Source organism: Musca autumnalis, unplaced genomic scaffold (assembly GCF_047663935.1).
Source record: "Musca autumnalis isolate F117 unplaced genomic scaffold, ASM4766393v1 scaffold_4, whole genome shotgun sequence".
NCBI lineage: Eukaryota > Metazoa > Arthropoda > Insecta > Diptera > Muscidae > Musca > Musca autumnalis.
In genome coordinates, this window is record NW_027411977.1 from 13,348,016 (window position 1) to 13,366,917 (window position 18,902).

Sequence of the window (18,902 nt, forward strand, 5' to 3'; positions counted from 1 at the left end):
CTTTTTATTTTATTAAGAATTGGTTCAGATTTGGATATAGCTCCCATCTATATTTTTATGTTCAACTTTATATATGGTAACATGGGGCTCCTTCGACACTGGGGCGGCTACGCCAGCGCCGATTTTCTCGCAAACTACAAGTGCTAGGAAAAATCCGTTAAAGGCAAAATTGTAAGTTTAATGAAGATCTATCATCTCCCAAAAGTTGGCAGTTGTGTCATAGGTATGATATCGGACGCACACGGTTTTGTGTTTTCAGGGTATTGGGAAAAATAATTATGGTTGGTATGTTTTGTGATATTATCTTTACCTTTTGTGATATCAAAAACACATTTTATACCGTTAGAAGACAACTACAGAAGAATATAAATCCCAATAATTCGCATGAAAAAAGGAATTACAAATGTCAATATACAGTCGAACCTCGATTATCCGTGAATCGATTATCCGGGAACCTCCATTATCCGGGATAGAAATGAAATGTTGGTATTTTTTCATTACCTCTGTTATTCGTTATAAACTCCATTATCCGGAGTAAAAGCACAAATTCCATTTAATTTGATTAAGAAATTCTTCCGTTTCAAACAATTTGTGTATTTATGGTATCACAAAAACCTTGGGACAAAGTCAATTCAGATTAATCTGATGAAGATTATATAATTCTACCAAAAATAACTTTAATAGGAGCTATACATGAGTCCACAACATTGTTGGACTCCATGGGTCAAAACAAGATCAATTACAACTTTACCGAATACAACGGAAGCTTGTAACTAACAGGAGGAAAATGCATAAGAAGAGACAAACAAAATCAAAAGAAAATCAAAAAAGAAAAAATAGTGTTTATGTATCAATGAAAAGTACTAATAAATTGCTTTATGTTCTCGAAATATTTTTATGCAGATGTAAATGACTGAATTCTTATTTTTATTTCATTCCATTCCTTTAATAGATATACAAAAATAGCACAGTTAAATTTTATTGTAAAAATATGTAAATTATTATGCCATTTATACTTAAAAATGTGTTGAGAAGCTACAAAAAAACAATGATTCCATTATCCGGGAAAATCGATTATCCGTGATGCCTCCGGTCCCGACCATTACGGATAATCGAGGTTCGACTGTATTAACATTATGAAATATATAAGGGGTGGGCGCCTACGCCATGATAGGGGTGTGGTGGATTAATGTTAGATATTTGTCATGTTTAACTTAAATTCTTTATGCCATAGATATACCACACTATAATGTGAAGTTAAAATCAAATATTATCCTAAACGAATCTTGTTTTAGTAATATTATGCTTTTTGTATCTAAATTCAAGGTACCTACTCCAATTAAGCACTACAATCTGTTTCTTGTTGTAAATTTTTGAATAATTTTAGATTATTCAATAGAAAACATGTTGCTTTTTCGCATAATGTTGATATTTAAAGAAGGAGTATGGTAAATTATAGTTTTAGAATTCGATGGAGAATGTTCCATATCGATGGCGAAGCTGCCCCATAGGTGGGGAGGCTTCCCCACGTTTTAGACATTTTGTAAATTCTCAAAAATAATATTTAAAAAACAAAATTGTAACCATTTATATATTAAAGCTAATAGTCAAGATATGCTAATATTTTTACCAATAATAAAAATTGAAAAAACTTTAACGGTGTCGATATGAGAGCATTTTGAACAAAAACGTGGCGAAGGCGCCTCATGTTACCATATATATGTCCAATTTTGGTTCAATTCGGAATTTGTGACGGAATTTGGACTAAAAGATTCCAAACCGTTCACCTTAATTAAAAATTATAGACAATTTACCTTAGTAACATTATACCCTTCCATTGTTTTACTCCCCCATAGTTCGCCATAAATTAAGGCAACTTTATATAAATTAAAATAAATCCCCCAGTTACATTCATAACAGTATATTTAGATCAGTCAAAATTAGTTTTGCTATCGAGAAATGTGCTGGGGCCATGTATACGGTTTTACAAATCTCTTCTAATCACAGCAAACTTCTGTCATTCCAAACATTCCTGCACATTTCTTGTTGCTAAAAATCCTTCTCTATTTTTTAGATATTAAGTCTAGATAAGGAGATAGATGGCAGCGTAGGTCGTATTTGTGAGAATTTCCAATCAAATATGGTGTTCGAGACAGAGCGACTTTATTTATACGCGAAAGGAATCAACTTTCGTGCAAAATTCTCAACTCAACAACATGCCTGCGGTGGCGATATAACTGCAGTACGTGGAACATTAACATCACCTTCTTATCCATCGTCATATCCTGCCAATGTTGAATGTAGCTGGACAATAACAGCAAAATTTGGTAATACTTTGCAAATCGAATTTGAAGATCTTGATATGCCAAAGAGTGACCATTGCAATGAAGACTATTTGGAAGTGCGTAGTTCGGCTGATTCCAAAACCCGAGGGATATATTGTGGTACTGAGATACCTGAAAATGTAATAAAATCATACGATTCCATGCGCTTGGTATTTCGTAGTTCAGAGGCCAGCAGTGGTAAGGGTTTTAAGTTGAAATGGAGTTATGGTAAGAACGAACTTTTTTGGCGATTTTCATTGCAGAAAATAATTTATTCTATGTTTCAGCACATTTAAGCGAGTTTATAAATCAAACAAGAGGCCTTATAGAATCCCCACCCATTTCGTTGCTAAGTAATGACGATGAGCCGTATGCCTGGCGAATTATGGTACCACGACAGCAGTATGTGGGATTGTATTTTAAACACTATCGTGATGGTTTGAAGGTAGGAAAGCCTAATTACAGAATTACAGATAATTCGATTTGGGTCGGTAATTGGCACCCGAAAATGGAAAACAGCAAAATCCGCATATTTTGCTATGGAAGATTCGTCTATTGGTTCCAGAAAAAAATAACGAATTTAATTATAATTAATTGTTTGATAAGACCGGCTTGTCCTTTAGTCGCTATATTTAACAGGGAAATTTTTAAGAAGTAAAAATACGTTATGTTCAGCCTGGCAGAATTTTTTGTACAATCTACCCCAGATGCCTAAATTATCTAATCTAACAAATGTATTCAATCAGGCGGTATCCTTATAGGGGGGCTATATCAAAGAATGGACCTATTTAGACAATTTTGGTGGAAAATTTTTGTGACTTCAGGAAACCTCAAATTCCATATTACGTATAGTTCTGTCAAAAAATGTAGCTAAGACCAATCGAAAATCAGGAGGCACCGTTATACTGGGGCTTTACCAAAACATGTCCCTATGTTAACATTTTTTGGTTGAGAAGTTTCGTGACTGTATAGAACCACAAATGTCAAATTTCTGGTAGTAATGTTGGCAAAACCCCCAAAAAACCGAAAATCGGGAGGTACCGTTATATGGGGTCTATACCAAAACATGGACCTATATCGTCAGGTTTTAGTGGATAAGTGTGACCAACAGGAGCCTCAAATGTCAAATTACAGCGAGTTCGATCAAGAAATACAGCTAAAATTCTCAAAATATCGAAAATCGGAAGGTGCGCGTAGATGGGGCCTATACCAAGAAGTGGAACTATATTGACAATTTTTATTGATAACGTTTTGAGGCCACTGTAAATCTTAAATGTTAAATTACGGGTAGTTCGGTTAAAAATTTTAGCTAATATCCTTAAAATATCGAAAATCGGGAGGTACCGTTATATGGGGGCTATATCAAAATATGGACCTATGTTGACGATTTTTATTGGAGAAGTTTCGTAGCCACAGAGAACCTGAAATGTCTAATTACAGTTAGTTCGGTTAAAAATTATAGCTAAAATCCTCAAACTATCGAAAATCGGGAGGTACCGTTATATGGGGACTATATCAAAATATGGACCTATGTTGACGATTTTTATTGGAGAAGTTTCGTAGCCACAGAGAACAAGGAACTACATTGAAATTTTTATTGAGAACATTTTGTGACCGCTGGGAATCTCAAATGTTAAATTACGGTTGGTTCGGTTAAAAATGTTAGCTAACATCTCAAAATATCGAAAATCGGGGGGTACCGTTAATGGGGGCTATCTCAAAATGTGGACCTATGTTGACGATTTTTATTGGAGATGTTTCGTAGCCACAGAGAAACTGAAATGTCAAATTAGTTCGGTTAAAAATTATAGCTAAAATCGTCAAAATATCGAAAATCGGGAGGTACCGTTATATGGGGGCTATATCAAAATATGGACCTATGTTGACGATTTTTATTGGAGAAGTTTCGTAGCCAAAAAGAACCTGAACTGTCAAATTACAGTTATTTCGGTTAAAAATTGTAGCTAAAGTACTCAAAATTCCGAAAATCGGAATTACAGCTAGTTCGGGTAAAAATTTTAGCAAAATCAGAAGGTGTGCTTATTTGGAGCCCATACCAAAAAAGAAACTATATTGAACATTTTTATTGAGAACGTTTTGTGACCGCTGGGAATCTCAAATCTTAAATTACGGGTAGTTCGGTTAAACATTTTCGCTAAAATCCTCAAAATACCGAAAATTGGAGGTACCATTATATATACCTATATATGTTGACGATTTTTGGTGGGTAAGTTTCATAGCCATAAAGAAACTCAAATGTCAAATTGCAGCTAGTTCAGGTAAAAATTGTGGGTAAAATCCTCAAAATACTGAAATTCGGGAGGTACCGTTATATGGTGTTATACCAAAAGATAAACATATGTTGGCGATTTTCAGTGAAGAAGTTATGTGACCACTGCGAACCTCGAATATCAAATTACAGCTAGTTCGGTTACAATTTTTAGCTATAATCCTCAAAATACCGAAAATCAGGAGGTACCATCCATAATTTTTGGACTAAAAGTTGTTGGTCACTAAGAACCCTAAATCTCAAATTTTAGCTAATTCGGTCTGGAAATGTGAATAAAACGCCAAAATACCATACATATCCATGAAGAAGTAAGTAGAGAAGATTAATTACGACGCAAATCGAGATATTAGTACCCAGAGTAAACATTCGATTTAAGTTTTGCGTTACGCCTTGACAAACAGCAACCACAAATGCAAAAGTGATAGGAACGCTAAGTATGAACGTCAAAATAATTTAAAATTTTTGGACGTCAACGCGAAACTTGAAACATCACCCAAACAATGACTATGTTTCTCTATTCTTTAAAATATATTTTATCTCTCCCCTTTCCTACCAGTTATATGATGGCTATGACAATACAGCACTTCCTGTAGAAAGTTCATCTTCACCCTGGTATTTTGTATCCAGTTCAAATGTGGTCTATTTCGAAACAGACATCGAAAATCCCAACTATTTTCAATTGTCGTGGAATGTGAGCAACACAAAAATTGTTGCCGCAAATACAACAACATCAAAGTGCCATGTTGATAGAATATTAAAACCTTCTGCCGCTGTTATGATTTATTCTCCCAATTATCCGTCTGGATATGACAATAATCTCGATTGTGATTGGATTTTTAAACCTTTCTTAAATACCCATCATGTGGTTGCCGAGATTTACGAAGTTAAGCTGGAAGTGACGGATCGTTGTACAGCAGATTATATAAAAATATCATCGTCCAGCGATTTGCTGCATTGGCGAGAAGAGGCCAAACTTTGTGATACTCCTGACAAATCATTTGAGCCCTATGGCGTTTATCATGGTACACCAAATGTAAAATTGAATCTTGTTACAGATGCATCGGTTAGCCGTAAGGGATTTGCTGCCAGAATTGGAACAAGTTGTGGTTCGAATTTAACCCAATCGGTAGGGTTTATAGAGGGCGATAAATTTATGCAAGAAAGGAGTTGTCTGTGGCGCATAACAGTTCGGCCCGGCAAGCGTATACTGTTAAAACTAGATTTTGCTCCTTCTATAGCGAAATACACATGGGAGTGTCATAGTTATGTCCTGTTATATGACGGTTTTGATGAAAATGCACCGCTTTTGCCGCCCGGTAAAATTTGTATTCCCCAAAATGTAACACAACTCCAATTAAACTCCAGCAGCAATTACCTCACAGTCAAATACAGCATAAATTCTGGCATGCAATTGTCACCAAATCGTTGGAATCTAACCTATCGTGAATATTCCGAGTGTAACGAAGAGTATCGTTTGATACCAGAAGCGCCCGCTATTAATATTACCACACCGAATTATCCCAATGTGCCACAACCACATTCCGAATGTGAGTGGAGAATAGTGGCCCCGCCTGGAGAATTGATCGACATAGAATTCTTACCAGGTTTTGACATGAACACCAAATACTTTGACCAAGAGTATGTAGAACTGTTTGATGGTGCCACAGCTTTGGCCAAAAGTCTGGGAAAATATCATCGCAAGCCACCTCTACTAAAGACTACACAAAATATGTTATATATCCACTATGTGACACATGTCAGCGAACCCAGAGCTGGTTTTAAGGTGCAACTTTCCATTGGTAAATGTGGTGGATTATTTACCGCCTCCAGTGATCCGATAACTTCGCCCGGCTATCCCCAACCCGGTGGATATCCCTCTCATAGCCAGTGTGATTATGTTATCAACCAACCAACAGATATTCGAATACGTTTAATTGTCCAGGATATTAGTTTACCCTTCAGTCCCAATAGACCACAAGCCATGGATCATTTAGAAGTAATACCCATAGTTCCCACGGATACTGACGCTGAGGTTATACCGTCGATATTTATTTATGGCAACACCACAACAGGTTCCCAATTCGATTTGAATGTGAATAAGGTCATCATCAGATTTCGAACTTTTGCCAAAACTTCACAATACCGTGGATTCCAAATAAAATATAATCGTTTCGGTGGCCAATGTCATAGCGATATTGAGGGTGAATCGGGACCAATAACATTACATTTTCCCATAAGATCATATTACGCCAGCCATTGCCGTTGGAAAATAACTGTACCCAAGGGCTTGCGTGTACGCATGGAGTTCCTAAATATCGGCGATTTAATAATGCCAAATGCAAGCAAGTAAGTAAAAACAAGTAAGAAGTACATAAACATATATAATGTGGCTATTTAACTACAATACATAATTTTTAATGTCTCCATAAAGTAATGTAAAAGAATAGTCATTCACTTCAGTTCACCACTTTTCGTGTGAATAGGCTCATTGTTTTTCGTTCTCTTCTTTGACGGTCACACAAAAAAGTAGTAGTGTAGAACCTTTTCCTTTTGGACTTTTCATTCGTCCATGGCTAATAATTTACTCTAACTTCAAACAGTCAGTTTTAAGGTTACTTACCTTAATGAAGCACAACATTCGTCTATTACAGCTTAGTGAGATTGGTTTTAACCTTTGATCTAAATTTCTTCCGGCGCTTCTGACCGGCTTTAACATGGAAAAGCCCCCGACTTATCTAAGTCCCTCTTTCATTTCAGGTGGACACTGAACTACATTTAACAGTGACATTTTCCAAATTGCATCAAAATTGCACGGAATTTGCGTATTTATTGCACCAAATACCTCAAATCGAGCGAAAATATATATATGTGAGTTATACGAATTTCGAATTTGGTTACATTTCCCAAATTGCATCAAAATTGGACAGAATTTGCGTGTTTGGTGCAACTACTACCTCAAATCGGGCGAAAATATATATGGGAGTTATATTCAAAATTGGACAGAATTTGCGTGCTTGGTGCACCGAAAATATATATGAGAGCTATATCCAAATCTGAACCGATTTCAATATAATTTGGCAAATCTTTTTTTTTTCAAATTCGGTAGCATTGCTTGGTTGGTGCACCAAATATCTTAAACCGGACGAAATATATATGAGAGCTATATCCAAATCAGAACCGATTTCAATATAATTTGGCAAATTTTGTTCTAGTCCGAATTCGGTGACACTTCCCAAATTTTATCAAAATTGGACAGAATTTGCGTGTTTGATGCAGAATTTGCGTTTGGACAGAATTTGCGTTTTTGGTGCAAGAAATACCTCAAATCGGGCGAAAATATATATAGCAGCTATATCCAAATCTGAACCGATTTCAATATAAGTTGGCAAACTTTTTCATCGCAAATTTTCAACGGTGGAAACATAGCCCACATTTTAATATTGTCCAAATTTCCTGAGTATTTCAGCCATGTAAAACTTCTCTACAAATGGTGCCTTATGGCACGCCGCACAGTATCACGACCGTGGCCAAAAATGGTAAAAACTTAATACTTCGTTGAACAAATTTATTGATGGGGAGTGATAGAAAACATATTAATTAAGAAGAATCTGAATTTTGGTACTAATACGTGAAGTAGTTTTTGCTATATCGACGCCTCCAAACAATAGTATGCTAAGTCGACTTAGTATGTTTTCAAGTTCTTTACATTTTTATATTTAACGTCCTTTAACTTAAATTCTGTCAAATTTTGGTAATGATCGGACAATCCGAACAAAAGTTATAAACAAATATTTACTTAGCATAGTACTGAAGGTCAAAGAAATTTCCAAAATTTTAGAGCTTGTCCTGAAAAACTCGCTTTTCAGAATTAGCAAACTATTATTTGGAGGTGTCGAACGTCCTTTAACATAAATTCTGTCTAATTTTGGTAATGATCGGCCAATCCGAACAGAAGTTATAAACAAATATTGACTTAGCATAGTACTGAAGTTCAAAAAAATTTCCAAACTTTGAGAGCTTCTCCTGCAAAACTCACTTTTTAGACTTAGCATACTATTATTTGGAGGTGTCGATATGAGGATTCAAATCCGACAATTTTAGTTAATACGTATTTTGTGTTTTTTTTTTCTAAAATTAATAAATTATATTATGCGTTAATATTTAAAATTTAAAAGTAACGGTCGCTGCAAAAATGGTTCCTAAGTTCTCCTGGGATGTAATAAACTTGGCTATACTTTTGTTTGCATGTAAATATTAATCATATGGTGTTTACATTTACCCAAACATTTATTACTAAGTTTATTAATTTTCTGAAGCAAATTTTAAATTAAGTGGAGTGGGAAAAAAATTGTATAAAAGTGTATATCGATATTTGTTGCTGTATGAGTAGTAAAAAGTGAGTACTTCAAATATATAAAGGTCCCAGCTGCAGAGGTTTGCAGACGAATGTGTCATTTCTCTTTTTCAGCGACCACCTCATTGAGAGGATGCCCCCTTTTTTAACAAATCGTTTTGCGGTGTTGGGTATAGCGCGAAAACGAATGAACCGATCATCATATATTTTTGTGGGCTTATTAGGTACCTAATAATCTTGCTTTCAAACGAGAGAATTTAAAAAAAAAAACAATTTTTAAAAAAATTGTGAGCAGCGAATATCAAAATTCTAATTTTTAGAAAAAATTGACCGTTTTTTGACCACTAATCGGTCAAAAAAATTTTTTAAAGGAAATTTCTCATATATAAAGACAAGAGTTTGATATATTCAATATGCTCACAAACAATATGAAGACTAAACACCAAATTTCAGTCATATCGGGTGGATATTGAAGCCAAAACACTCAAAATACCGAAAATGAGGAGGCACGGTTCTATGGGGGCTATAGGAAGACGAGGACCTATACCGACATATTTCTGGTGGAAGGTTATAAGTCCCCCAACGGAGACTTAATACCAATTTTCAGCCATTTCGGTGTGATAAACAAGCTAAAACCTCCAAAATACCGAAAATCGGGAGGTACCGTTCTATGGGGGCTATATGAAGGCGTGGACCTATGCAGACAAATTTCAAGGTGAAGGTATAATGCCCACTACGAAGACTAAATACCAAATTTCAGCAATTTCGGTGTAATAATGAGGCTAAAATCTTCAAAATACCGATAATCGGGAGGTACCGTTGTATCTGGGCTATATCAAAACGTGGACCTAAGCCCACAATTCTCTGTTGGAATGTTTGATACCTCTGCCGAAGGCTAACCACAAAATTTGAATACTTCGGTTGGTCATTGTGTCTAAAAAATTCAAAATACCGAAAATCGGGAGGTACGGTTCTATGGGGGCTATATCAAAACGTGGACCGACCAACCCAATTTTTTGTCCTGAAGATTGCAAGTCAATAATAGGTACGTGTACCAAAATTGATGCACCTACGACAACTCCTTCTATTTTTGGCCACAGTTAATATGAACTCGCGACATTGTGCGCCGTACAGACTCGGAGATAAACAGTGGGTCACATATCAATGAGCTAATAGGAATCGGGGTGCATATAAGAAAATTCTCCTTTGTCGCTTCTGGGATGTATGTGGAACAATTTAAAGGTATTTGTCTGAGTTTAACAGATTCTTAACTAAAAATAGGAAAAACCCTTTTAGGACAGTTTAGTACCTAAAGAGGTTTCAGACGAGGAGAGAGCCCTTCGATATGCGAACGTGAAAAAGTTATGCTGACAATATACGTATTGACATTATGTGTAAACGAAGTTACTGACACCTTCAACAAGTCTGCTTAAATTTGTTTGGCAGTAAACGGCGCTAAGAGTTGATGTTAGAGTTGGGCAATCTCGTTCAGTTGAACGATCCGGATCACTGTCCTCGTTCAAAGACGAATGAGTAACATCATAAAAACTAAAGTGTGAAATTAAGCATACGCAGTTTTGTCAAAGAAATTACCGGTGTCCATTGAACGAGATAATGATCCGGATCGTTCAATTGAACGAGATTGCCCAACTCTAGTTGATCTTACCGATGCGAAATGCGTTTACAGAACTTGCGACAAACAATTTCGAGATATTTAAACAGTTCATCTACCTTAGCTTGTAAAGCTTGTAGAAAGGACAAAAGGTTATTCATAGACGAACTTGCCACTCTAGCTAACGACGCTGCTAGTAAAAATGACACTAAAACCGTTTATAAACTTACTAAGAAGCTTATTGGAAAGGATATTTCATCAGATCGGCCAATTAAGTCTAAAGATGGAACTCTCATTTCGAATACCGATGAACAACTAATAAGATGGCGAGACCACTTCATGGAAACTCTGAACAACTATCCTAATACCTCTTTTATTCTCATCTCAACAGAAATTATAGCGCCACCGCCCCTCGATATAAACACCAGTTGTCCCGATGTCCTTGGCATTGAAAATGCTATTAGGAAACTAAAAAATAATAGAAATAGAAATAATAGAAATATTAAAATGCTGCCCCGACAAAATGGCAAAAATATTCCACCCACTCATAAAAAAAATCTGGGAAGAAGAAAAACTACCAGAAGACTGGCTAGAAGGAATAATAATTAAAATCCCAAAAAAAGGAGATCTTTCTCAGTGTAATAACTACAGGGGAATATCAATGCTATCAATACCATCAAAAATTCTGACACAAATCCTTTTAAACAGGATAAGCGCAACAATTGAATCTAAACTTCGTAAGCAGCAGGCAGGATTTCGAGCAAATAAATCATGCGTTGATCACATAAATACACTCCGAATCATAATGGAGCAGACAAAAGAATGGCAAACCCACATACATATATCTAGCCTTCATTGATTATACTACTGTTTTCGACAGTGTTTACCGTCAAACAATTTGGAGTATTCTTAACACGCTTGCCATCCCCAAGAAATTGACCAATCTCATAAAAGCGCAATACGAAGACTTTAAATGCAGAGTTTCACACAATTGTCGCCTCTCTGAACCGTTCACTCCTATGTCGGGTGTAAGACAAGGCTGCTTACTTTCACCCATTTTATTCCTGCTGCTCATCGACAAAGTCCTTACTGACACAATGAATCATAAAAATCGAGGAATTCAGTGGACTTTAACGGAGAACCTAGAGGACCTGGCCTATGCAGATGACATATGTCTTTTGTCCACAAAACACAGCGATATGCAGTCAAAAACAAGTAAAAAAGTATCAGTCGGCTTGGCCGACAGAGATATACCCTCAGCCTGTGTATATTGAAACAATTTTTCCCAAAAAACGTATGTATTTAGAGGGGTTTAAAATTTGGATCCCCAGCCACTACATATGGTGCCATAGGGGGTTTTTATAACCTTCGGGCTGTTTGCTCAATAATTGTGGATTTGCCCTTAAAACAATGTTTACCATCGTAATTGAGGCAGCGAATGCAAGTTGTTTCAACAAAAATCAAAGTGATTCGATAGCAGGTCTTAAAGTGAACTTATCCGAAATTTTGTTTGGGAGGTACTGGATGAAATGGACAAATATAGTCCATATTTGAACCTGATCTATATCTGGTAGACATATTAGGATGTGTAAAGTATGGACAAATTCGGCCACTCCCTTCAAAAGTTACCGTACGAAAAATTTTTCCGAACATTTTTGAAATTTTGTGGGGGAGGTACCTGAAGGTGTGGACCGATATGGCTTATCTTCGAACTTAAACTATGTTTGGACAAAATATTACTAAGGCCAAATTTTGGACCCAATCGGCAGATCCGTTCGAGAGTTATTATGCGCTCCAACCACCTCACACGGTGTCATAGGGGTTTTGTTCAACTTTCAGGCTATTTTCTCAGGAAGTATGGACTTGCCCCTGATGAAACTTGTGCCGTCGTATGGGGGGCAGTGAATACAAGTTGCTCAAACAAAAATTAAAGCGATTCGAGAGCAGGTCCAAAACTGAACTTATCCGAAATTTTGTGTGGGAGGTACCCGAAAGAGTGGCCCGACTGAGTCCATATTGATACCTCATCTTAGTCGGGTAGACATTTCACGAGTTGCAAATTATGTACCGAATCGGTTACTTCCTTCAAGAGTTATCGTACGTACAAATTTTCCGAACATTTTCAAACTTTTGTGGGGGAGGTACCAGAAGGAGTGGACCGATATAACCCATCTTCGAACTTAAACTAAGTTTGGACAAAATATTACGAAAGCCAAATTTTGGACCGAATCGGTTGATCCGTTCGAGAGTTATCGTGCGCTCCAGCCAGCCAGCCAGACAGACAGACGGACATTGCTCAATCGACTCCAAATTGTCTGAAACACATTTCGTCCAAACATACTTGGGGTCTAAAACCATTATTTCGATGAGGCACATTTTGCCCGTATGAAAGTGTATATACCCTCGTTAGCAGAAATGCTGAGGGTATAATTAACGACTTAGTAACAGAGTCAGCTAAAGCAGGACTTAAGATCTATATAAGTAAAACAAAAGCAATAAACACGAAATCCATAAACCCAAACCCCTTTTTTATTGGAGACGAACCGATTGAATTCGTGGAGAAATTCTGTTATCTGGGAAGTATAATTGCAATCGAAGGCGGAGCGGATTTGCAAGTAGAATTGGTAAAGCTAACGGAACTTTCAATCAATTACGATGTATCTGGAACTCCTGGAAGGAGTTAGAAAGCACCGGAAAATCATGGAGCGTAATAAAAGCACTAGCAAATGACAGAACATCCTGGAGGTTGTTTGTAGAGGCCCTCTGCTCCTCAAGGAGTTAAACGGAAAAGAAGGAGATCTACCTTAGCACTGTCATAAACACGACAAACAATATCAGTAGTCAAATAAGAAGAATAATAACACTCTGCTACAAAATTTGACAAAATTTTTTTGCAGGGGTTCTGAAGCATAAATTCAGTTTCGTGGGAGTCCATGGAAGACGAAAATATCTTTGGTTTCTTTGGGTCACTTCGTTTTTTAATTTTATAACGGCAAATGTAGTGAAAAACGGGGTTTCTTGGATTTTCAAATTAAAACGGACATAACTTATTTTTTCCACAACGGACTTTTACAGCTTATTTTTTATATTTGAAAAAGAGAAAATTATGTCTTTTGAACAAGCCATAATTTTTTAAAAATCGGGTAATAAATGGTTAAGTTATAGTGATTTAAGTGTGACAAAAACGCATTAAAAAACAGGAAAAGGATTTTCCTCGTGCTCTAGGCTGCGTAGAAGACACCAAACTACGTAATTATTTACCTTCATCAAGAAGGAAATTTAGTTAGCTTTACAAAATGGCGAAAACCAAAGAAATCGGTTGAAAAATAAATGGGTTATGGCATTTTCTGTGTTTTAACCTTTTGGTTTTTCCTTTATAAAAGTTGGTACCTTAGTGCGTAAAAGGTAGTGAGCTAACATGTGCCGCGCGTTCTCCCATAAGAACGTTAAAAACTTGGGTTTGGGCGTCGGGCTAGTAACCCTCCCCTAGAAAAACCAGCATACTATGAAAAAAAGAAAGAAAAGAAAAACAACCCCCTCTAAAGTTGACGAACCCCGCAAACGTTTTAAGGACCATGATCTGCGAATCTGCACCTGGAATGTTGGCAGACGTACTTGAAAAGTACAAGGCCGATATTACTGCCATACAGGAAATACGATGGATTGGGAAAGGCGTCATAACAACACCTAAAGGTGACGCACTGTATTATAGCTGCCATGACGTAAAGCATGAGTTTGGTTGCGGATTTGTAGTTAGTCGGAGACTAAAACATCTGGTATCCAGCTTCACTCCAGTGAATGAAAGACTTGCTGCAATTCGAATAAAAGCTAAATTCTTCAACATCAGCTTTATTTGCGCTCATGCTCCCACTGAAGAAAAGGACGAACAGGCCAAAGATATATTTTACGAGCGCCTAGAAGAAACATATGACAGTCGCCCTGCCCATGACATTAAAATCATTCTAGGCGATTTTAATGCCAAAATTGGAAAGGAGAATATCTTTGGCCCAACAGTCGGGAAATTCAGCCTCCACAGTGAAACATCTGACAATGGTATGAGGCTGATATACTTTGCAGCTGCAAAAAACATGGTAGTTAGCAGTACCAGATTTAATCATCTCGATATTCATAAGGGCACCTGGCTGTATCCAGATCAGAAAACAAGAAATCAAATTAATCATGTTGTGATAGATGCAAACATTGATTCGGACCACTACCTTGTTGCAGCAAAGGTACGCACCCGCTTAAACGTAGCAAACAAAGTACGAACAGACACAACACGAAAGTTAGACATCGGTAAGCTGCAATCACAACAGTTAGCCACAGCATATTCCACTCAACTAGCCCAATTGCTTAATCAAAGCACTCCTCATCCCGATATCATATCAGCGCAATGGCAAAGCATTGCCCACTCCATGCAAACAGCCGCAAAATCCATACTTGGATACCAGAGGCCTCCACCAAGGAATCCATGGTATGATAAGGAGTGTCGTGCTGCCACCGAAGAGAAAAATGCGGCATATAGGGCTACTTTACAATCCGTAGCAACGCGTAGCGCACGAGAGAGATACAGGGAGAAAAGGAGAGAGGAGAAACGTCTTTTCCGCAGGAAAAAGAGAGAGATGGAAAAGCGGGAGTGTGAAAAAATCGAGATGTACAGGAGCCAGAACGAAGTCCGAAAATTCTACCAAAGAGTCAAGCATCAAACTGATGGCTTTGGTACAGGCACATCCTCCTGTAGACACCAGCAAGGTAATTTGGTAACTGATACAGATAGTGTACTCAGGATATGGAAAGAACGTTTTTCAAAACTGGTGGTATCCAATAGCAGCGAAGACGACGAAGATACCACAGGCCCAATGGTATTGAATGTATACCGCCCAGCCAAGATGAGGTAAAGACAGCAATAAATCGGCTGAAGAATAATAAGGCAGCAGGAGCCGATGGTTTACCAGCCGAGCTGTTCAAAACCGGAGGCGACACGCTGATAATCAGCTAGTTAGCACCATCTGGCAGGAACAACGAGTACCCGACGATTGGAATCTGAGTATCCTGTGCCCCGTCCACAAGAAGGGAGATAAGACTGTATGCTCTAACTATAGGGGCATAAGTCTACTCCCTATTGCCTACAAGATCGTGTCAGGGATATTGTGCGAACGACTAAAGCCAATGGTCAACGAGATAATTGGACCATACCAATGCGGCTTTAGACCTGGCAAGTCCACCATTGACCAGATATTTACCCTGCGGCAAATCCTGGAGAAGACCCAAGAGATGCAGATCGACAAATTTTCACTGCAGCACAGTGTAATTGTTGTTTTCCAGAACTATTGTACATTTTCCCGTACTCCAAATAGTGGTGAAATGTGCATTCCTCCTTAAACAAAGTTGCGCCGAAAATCGTTCTCTTTAGAAATTTTTTACACCGCGAATTTGGTAACCTGATATTCGTTATGGCTTTTATTGCCTCCTCTTAATAATGAACAATATTTTATCAACAAACATTCTTGATCTTTCCGACATCGTTATGAGTTCTATAAGGTGCTTAATTCTTCTCCGCCTTTCCGAATCGCTCACACTTATTTTAGACACATTTATTTATTGTGGACTTATAAGGACTTACTTATTCAATCCAATGTTTCTGAGTCGAAGTCTGGCGAATTTTGCTGATGTAGGAATCATGAAAAAACTCTATTCTAACTCGGTTGTGTATCTTACCATGGTTCAAATTGAGTTGGTCTGAAAACTCCACAAATTGATTGACGTTAATTGTTCAAAACACTTAAATAAACAATTTGTATATTCTCATTTAATTTCAGATCCGTTGAGTTTCAAATTTTTAATGATATCAACATGGAATCGAAGCTGCTGGCCTTCGATGTTAATAACTACGATCCAAATAAGATAATACAATCCACCGACAATACAATGATTGTTCAAGTCCACATACCCGCGATGATATCTAAATACAAGAGCCTTAAAGCCCATTATTATTCCGATAGTGTATCATACTGCCCACCGAATATTGATGAAAGTAATACCGAGGGCCATATTGAGATAAGCAATTTGGACCCACACTTCAAGGAACCCTACTACTGTAAAGCCCAAGTGAAATTAAATTTTTACCAGACAATGGTTTTCAACATAAGTCGATTTGAGGTTCAAATGATTAACGTTGAAGCAACTTATCGTCTAACACCAGTGTTAAGTTTTCGTGATAATCAAATAATTACAAACTATAGAGAAAACCTTACCCAGGTCTTACATCCGCAATCACAAATACAGGGCTATTGGATAATTATGCAGAGCGATAATCAACTTATACAAAAATTATCCATGTCGTATCGTCGGCATGATTGTGGAGGTAATTATATGGTGAAAAATGGTTTAACCTTGAAGCAGCCGGAAATACGTGACCCTAATTACGGTGCCATAATGTGTATGTGGTCTTTGACCCGACCCTTTTATTATGGGCGCATGGATAACGAATATCGATTGGTGGGCAATTTTAGTTTTAGCGATTCCTGCGATCGGGAATTCGTAATGATCAAGGAGCAGAGATGGCGTTCCGATCACATCATTAAGTTCTGTCGCGACGGTCCGAATATCTTAGATGATTACAAACTAAAAAATAGCCGGATATTGGTGATTTATCAAGCGGAGAATTATACCTTCCCGAGCACTCTATTTAATATTGAAGCACAAAAATCTATTATCTGTGGATCGGAGACAGTGATAACTCAAGCAACGACCATGGTGCAAGTGGATCGTCATACGTATCGCAATAATGAAGAATGTTCCTGGATCTTCAAAACCCGCTTAGGTTTCTATCTTCAGGTGGTCTTTTATGGTCGTTTCTTTATTGAGAATTCGGAAAATTGTACTCGAGATTATTTGGAAATTCAACGTAGGGAAAATGGTGTCTGGGTTTCGGATGTTCGCTACTGTGGTCGAGATTTGCCACCAGTTTACAATGCAACAACTTCTGAAGTGCAAGTGATATTCCGCACGAATGCCAATGTCACAGCAGATGGATTTTCATTTTTCGTCCGCAGTCAATGTTCGCTGACGGTGAATGTTACCGGTTCATCAATGAAACGTATAGACAGTCCACAACCAATGGGATATCGCAATCAACGTATCGAATGTGAATATATTTTCCAAAGTAATGAAGCCAAGAAGTTGATCAGTGTCCGTGTCAATACTGACGCTACTTTCAATTCTTATTTTCCTCTTGTTGGTATGAGGAGAATTCCAAGTAATTTATGTTTTACCACCTACAAGCTTGACACAACGGCTAAGGAACTACCAGGAAATAGACACTGTGAAAACGAATTTGAAGAAAGAGCCTATAAATATCTCAGGCTGACTACCAACGATATCGGATTTTATACCATTGAGTATGGGTTTGACTCATGTGGTGGTAATATAACCACAAGTCGTTACACCATTCATCCATTGAAGCACGAGGACGCCAACAGTTATGCGGATAATATGAATTGTGTGTGGTATGTCACCGCACCCGCGGATCATTCCATAGTGGTGCGTTTTAAATATTTTGAGACGGAGGAAAATTATGACCATCTGAGTATCTATTCAGGACGTGCTATACTGCCTGAGAAGCGTATTATACAACTGACGGGCAATATAACAGCGACGGCTCCAACTGTTATTGTAGACCACAATGAAGCAGTCATCAATGCCATCTCAGATGCCTCATCCTCAGGCAGGGGTTTTGAGGCATTAATCGTCTTCATTCGGAATTGCAATGAACGTATATCGCTTACCGTTGGAAACTCACCTGTTAATTTGGCCCGCAACTATCGTTTAAGTGATTCTGGTGAAGAGTATATGTGTTTGTATCGCATCAGCGCCCCTAAGGGGTATCGTATACGTGTGGACATTAAAAAGTTAGAAGTCAACAATGGAACACTGATTTGTTCACACACTGGCGAATTGGGACGATGTAGTGCCGATTCGACTAATTGCAATTTTGTGGAAATATTCGATAACGTTGAATCGAAGCAGACATCAATGGGTAAATTCTGTGGCACCAGCAATACCACGCTAATCAGTTCATATAGTGAGGCAGTGTTGAAATTTATAGCTTCTAATGTGGGACAGCTTAGTTTTGAAATAATTCTAACTATGGAAAAAAGTGTATGTGGTGGCAACGTCGATGAATATACCCTGGGAGAACGAGAGGTAAGGGCAGATATGTACATACCTATATATCAACGTAGTTTATAACTAGTAGAGTAGAATAAGACAAAATAACACAAATAAGAAATAACACAAATAAGGGAGCCGACCATGTACTTT

General features: G+C 37.5%; 1 protein-coding gene across 1 annotated transcript in view; it reads left to right on the forward strand.

Annotated features, from left to right (window-relative positions):
- LOC141401473 (cubilin homolog) overlaps positions 1-18,902 on the forward strand; it is a 49,266-nt gene that overhangs the window by 25,098 nt on the left and 5,266 nt on the right. Inside the window, exons 14-17 of the mRNA XM_073981737.1 lie at positions 2,075-2,552; positions 2,612-2,769; positions 5,171-6,960; positions 16,400-18,785. Of these exons, the coding sequence (XP_073837838.1) occupies positions 2,075-2,552; positions 2,612-2,769; positions 5,171-6,960; positions 16,400-18,785 (4,812 nt within the window). The remainder of the gene's footprint in view (positions 1-2,074; positions 2,553-2,611; positions 2,770-5,170; positions 6,961-16,399; positions 18,786-18,902) is intronic.